This window comes from Benincasa hispida, chromosome 3 (assembly GCF_009727055.1).
Source record: "Benincasa hispida cultivar B227 chromosome 3, ASM972705v1, whole genome shotgun sequence".
NCBI lineage: Eukaryota > Viridiplantae > Streptophyta > Magnoliopsida > Cucurbitales > Cucurbitaceae > Benincasa > Benincasa hispida.
Window position 1 is genome coordinate 2,254,704 of NC_052351.1, and position 6,035 is coordinate 2,260,738.

The 6,035-nt window shown below is 33.2% G+C and overlaps 1 protein-coding gene across 1 annotated transcript; it reads left to right on the top strand.

The window, feature by feature from the left end:
• The first annotated feature begins 2,517 nt into the window (after positions 1-2,517).
• LOC120074773 (9-cis-epoxycarotenoid dioxygenase NCED2, chloroplastic-like) lies at positions 2,518-4,788 on the top strand. Its single transcript, XM_039028018.1, has one exon. The coding sequence runs from the start codon at positions 2,659-2,661 to the stop codon at positions 4,459-4,461; it is 1,803 nt and encodes a 600-aa protein (XP_038883946.1). The 5' UTR covers positions 2,518-2,658; the 3' UTR covers positions 4,462-4,788.
• The last annotated feature ends 1,247 nt before the right edge of the window (positions 4,789-6,035 follow it).

The following is a 6,035-nucleotide window of genomic DNA, read 5'->3' on the forward strand; positions in this document are numbered from 1 at the left end:
ATGCTTCTTCCCTTTTCTTTGTCAATTTAATATATTATTGCTAATAGTTGTTTAATTTTTTTAATTTTTTTAATTAATTTTCTTTTAAAAAAATCTGACGATGAATTTTAGAAATATTTGGGAATTCGATTTTCTAGAATCTTGAGGTGAGGATGTCGATTCTTTAAGAATCCAAAATCAATTTCCAATATTTTTTTTATTAAAATTCTAATATGCTTTTTTCATGTTTGTTTAATTTATTATGATGCTTCTTTAATTATGTTTTTGATTGTATGATGTTCTTATTAAGTCTTACTTGATTTCTAATTAAAATTTCTGAAAGTTTTAAAATTCTTCTAATTTAAAATTCACTAAGTTTTAAAACCTTTCATAAAACTTTTTTTAAATTACTTTAAAAAGTTTCTTTAGAATTACACTTTTTGTATTTTCAAACCTTCAAAAATTAATTTATGATTTCAAAAGGTCTTCTAATCAATGTTTCTTAATAATTTGGTTTAAGACTGTTTTCTTTCAAAAAAAAAAAAAAATCATACTATAGAATCTAGAAAATGTGGGAGTCTAATTTTCTAGAAGTCTTTGAAAGTACGAGATTTGGCCCTAAGAAAAAATGAATTTAATAAGAAAAAAGCTTTTATTAAAAGGTTATCCTTATGACGGATTTTGAGAAATTATAATAACTTCTCGTATTCTTGAGGTGAGAAATTTTCCTCAATTCTAATATATTTTAATTGATGAAATTTATCCACTTATTTTATGGGATTATTATTTCAAATATTGGAGTAATGAAGACAAGATAAGACATTTGTTTTAGAGTTTTTTTTTCAAATAAATTTCTTCAAAAAATTAATTTTTGATTCAAGATTTAAAATTTGGTCACTCTTTTTTAAAACAGCTTTGTGGGTGCTGATATCTTCTCTCCATACATAAAAGACTCCTGAACTCAATTCTAGTTTTCGTAGAGTATTTTTATTTTTGTAAAAAAATTATTTATTTTATTTTGGTGCCCAATCACAACGTAAAAAAGATTTGTGATGACTCATTTTTGCCTTTTTTTTTTTTTTTTGTAAATTGGCCCTTTTTGAAGACATCAGTTGCTCCATGTCGTCTCGGGTATGTGACGACATTATTTCTCAACATGTGAACATATCACTGGGATATAAGGGTGGATCTTTATTAGGGTATACTCCAAATAATATCCGTTAAAAGAAGTTTAATCATATTTTTAAAAAAATCACGTGTATAAATTAATTTTTTTAAAAAAAAAAAAATCTAGAAAAATAGTAAGATTAAAAATTACAGAAAGATTTGACAATTCAAAGAAAATATCCCTAGAATTGCGGCTTACATTTCAATATAAACCTAAAAGGAAAATTGATGAAAGACAAATATTAGTTATTAGATAGAGCCAACTTACGCAATCACTTTCATTTATCGGTCCGGCCGCCGTAGGCAGCGGTGCCGTCCCTTTGGTGGTGGACCACGGCGGAACACTGTCCAACCGCTAACATATATATATATATATTCTCAAAATTATAGATAGTGGGCTTTAAAGGGACCCCAAGAGGATATCAACTTGAATGTTATTGTCATAATAAATTTTGACACAAATTGTTTACATTTATTATTACTGAAAATCACAGTTCATAAAAAACTTTTAGATTTCTCTCTCAATATAGATGGAAGAAAAGAATAAATTTTATTCTCGACCCATTAATGTTCTGATATTGACACAAAAAGGTTATCGTGACTCATACATAATTATAAACACTTGTAAAACAAAAGTAATTTATTTATTTATTTAAAAATAATAATAAAAAAATAAAATCATCAGTAATCGGTGCATTATCTATTGAACGATAGCTACGAATGTGAAAGAATGAAGGGGAAAGAAAAAGGTTAAAAAGTCAAATGACTTTATGGTTATAGAAAAAGAGTAAAATAGTTATGAAAATAGAGAGGAGGGGGGTGGGGGGTCCATTAGGTAAGTTGGTAAACATGAAATAATTGTAAAGAAAAGGAAGAGGATTAGTTAAATTAATATTATAATTAGTGATTAAAAGGCAGTTATTATTGTAATTAAAAAAATATGGTGGTGTTTAGTATTAAAGCAAAGGTGGGGTCGGTAGAAGAAGGCAAAAGTGATGTGACCAAGATTTCGTGGTTGAAAGGCACCCAGAAAACGGCCACGTGGGTTGGGAGTGACGCCTTTGAGGACCAAACGCGGGATTTCTTCCTTCTTTCAAAATAAATAAATTAAAATTATAAAGAAAATAATACAAACTTAATTAGAAAAAGAAAAGAAAATTAGTTTGTCAAGGGGATTGAATTGAATTGGAAAACCCTTCCCAAGTGCCTTTTCCACAAAACAACCACGTGGTGTTGTGTAAGATGTCTGAAGTGGACCTCTTCCTTTCTCTTTCTATCACCGCCCCCCCCCCCTCCCCCTCCTCTCTCTCTATTTATACCCTCATTTTCTCTCCTTTTCTTCTTCAAAGACTCTCTTTTCTTTTTTTCTTTTTTTTCTTTTTTTTTTTTTTTTTTTTTTATATTTTATATTTTATATTTTATTCTTTTCTCTATTTCTAATTCTCCTTAAATTTTGCCTTCTCCTACTACTTCTTCTACTCACTCACTCACTCACTCTATCTTTTTAAAGCCATGATGGCGGCTTCTCCACCTCCTTCTTCTTCTTCTCTACTCGATCATTTGAGCTTTTCTAATTCCACCAGATCAAATTTCCCCGCTTTCAATTACAACAATAACGTCAAATTCATTAACCAAAACTCCACCCATAATCCCATTATTCACTCTGCTCTTCACTCTCCATCCGTTCTTCATTTCCCAAACCAAACTCCTAATTTCCACAACAATCTCACTCTCAAAGACCAAACCAACAAATCCCCTTTTTCCAATTGGAATCTCCTTCAAAAAACAGCTTCCATGGCTTTATACATGGTCGAATCCGCTTTAGTTTCTCACGAGCTTCAACACCCACTCCCTAAAACCGCCGACCCACGTGTTCAAATCTCCGGCAATTTCGCTCCCGTCCCCGAACAACCCGTTAAACATAACCTCCCTGTCACCGGAACCATCCCCGATTGTATTCACGGTGTTTATCTCCGTAACGGCGCTAATCCTCTCTTTCAACCAACTGCCGGACACCATCTCTTCGACGGCGATGGAATGGTTCACGCTGTCACTATCAATGGCGGTTCCGCTAGCTACGCCTGCCGCTTCACTCAGACCCAACGGCTCGTTCAGGAACGGCGATTGGGGAGACCGGTTTTTCCTAAAGCGATTGGGGAACTCCACGGGCACTCCGGAATCGCTCGCTTGTTACTGTTCTACGCGAGAGGAGTGTTTGGGTTAGTGGACCATAAGAAAGGAACCGGAGTGGCGAACGCCGGTCTGGTGTATTTCAATGACCGGCTTTTGGCGATGTCAGAAGACGATTTGCCGTACCACGTGCGTATCACGCCTTCAGGTGATCTACAAACCGTAGGCCGTTACGATTTCAATAAACAGCTTCATTCCACAATGATCGCACATCCGAAAGTGGACCCAATCTCCAAAGAACTCTACGCCTTAAGCTACGACGTCGTTCGTAAACCGTATCTGAAATACTTCCGATTCTCCCCCGACGGAATGAAATCCAAAGACGTCGAAATCCCACTTGAAACTCCCACAATGATGCACGATTTCGCCATCACAGAGAATTTCGTAGTGATCCCCGATCAGCAAGTCGTGTTTAAGCTTCAAGAAATGGTAAAAGGCGGATCTCCGGTGATTTACGACAAGAAGAAGAAATCCCGATTCGGAATTCTCCCGAAAAATGCGACGGATTCGAAGGATTTGATTTGGGTGGAATCGCCGGATACGTTCTGTTTTCATCTGTGGAATGCTTGGGAGGAGCCGGAGACGGAGGAGGTGGTGGTGATTGGGTCGTGTATGACGCCGCCGGATTCGATTTTCAACGAGTGCGAGGAGAATTTGAAAAGCGTTTTATCAGAAATTCGGCTGAATTTACGGACGGGGAAATCGACACGGCGGGCGATTATCAAGGAAGAGAAAGAACAGATGAATCTAGAAGCGGGAATGGTGAATAGAAACCGACTGGGGCGGAAAACCCGGTTTGCATATTTGGCGATTGCAGAGCCATGGCCGAAGGTATCGGGATTTGCGAAGGTTGATCTGGTAACAGGGGAAGTAAAAAAGCATATTTACGGCGGTAGAAAATTCGGTGGGGAGCCATTTTTTTTACCGAAAGAGGGAAATTCAAAGGAAGAAGATGAAGGATACATTCTGGCGTTTGTTCATGATGAAAGGACATGGAAATCAGAGGTTCAGATAGTGAACGCCATGGATTTGAAAGTGGAAGCTACAATAAAATTACCTTCGAGAGTTCCATATGGATTTCATGGGACATTCGTTCAGTCAAACAGTTTGCAAAATCAAGCTTAATGCATTCAAGAAGAAGAGAAAAAAAAGGAGGAGAAATTACCAGAGGGATGGCTTAGAGACAGGTCCCCGGATTCTCTCCTATTAGCATTAAAAACCGAACCAACTTTTTGTTTGTGTTTTCTGTTTTTTTTTTTTTTTTTTTTTTTTTTTTTTTTTTTTTTTTTTTAATTTTGAGTGAGTGATTTGAAGAGGAAACCCAGCTTGTAGCTTTTGGACAGTTTGGTAGATTTGGAGCTCAGCTGGTTTCTGTTTCTCTCTCTGTGTTTGTTTTTGTTTTTTTCCTCTCTGTGTAAAAAAGAAATTATAATTATCATCGTATTTACGCTACTTTTACGAGTGTATGTTGAATGCTGATTTGGATTTTTTAGAAAAGAAAATGAAGAAGATAATATTAAGAAGGTAGAGGAAGAAAAGAATATTGGAATGCAAATATGGAAGGGGACTTTTGGGGAGTGGGGATGTGGGGATGTGGAGCCCAGTTCATGCAATGGAAAGGAATAATATCCCCCTTCAGGTAAATTTTGGTTAAAATAAAAGGAAAAATTAGAAAAATGGCAATTGTGTTGGGAAGGAGTTCATGGTAATACAATATAACATCATTATTAAAGTGGAAATTTTGTGTTAAACTGGTCGGTTGCTAATTCAATTCCACCTTTGGAATCCAAAACCCAACACTCCTTTTAAGTTTTAACTCATCATCTCACATTCAAAAAGCCTCACTTTTTCCCCCAAATCTATAATAATTGCCTGAGTTTCAAGATTTCATTTTTATTTTGAGGGTTCAATTCTAATCAAAGTAATATTTAGATGTAATTTTATTCTCTCCCTACAACAAAAAATAATAATAATAATAATTTTTTAATATCTTTTAGGAATAATTAAATTATCATGTGACAACTTTTAATTTGATGCACCAAAAACCACACAATATATAAGGATGCATCCATTATCAATCTAATTGCAAATATTACTGTGGTATTTTATTTAATAGATTTATACTATTTTAAAAAAAAAATTATGACAAACGAAGTTTTCAAGGAATAATAGACATCTATTTATAATGTAAGATGTAGAGGTAATTCAAGAATTTTGAATACCCTCTTAAAATATGAATTTTAGAAATTTTGGTTACTTGTCATATCTTTTTATTTCAAGCAAACAAAATTTCCTTTCTTTATTCTTATATGCAATTAATTATATTCACATTTTCCATTTTCATATAAATAACTCTCCAATTTATTATCAAATTGATGTAAGATTTATCTATTTTTGATAATATATAAGTATAATGAAACAAAATAACTATGAATTATATAATTGTCTTTTTTTTTTTTTCAAAACTAGTTCAACTATTTCAATTCTAAATAGAAATTAGTATATTTGAAAAAGAAAAAATTAACTCGTGTATATATATCTATATTAAAGACAGTAAAATATTATATAAATTTAGCTATATAAATTACCATACAAATTATTTGAAAAAATAAGTGTATTGGTTCATTTATTTTTCTTTTTTCTTTTTTTCTTTTTTTTCTTTATTTATTTATTTATTTTTGGATAAAATGGTATTAATT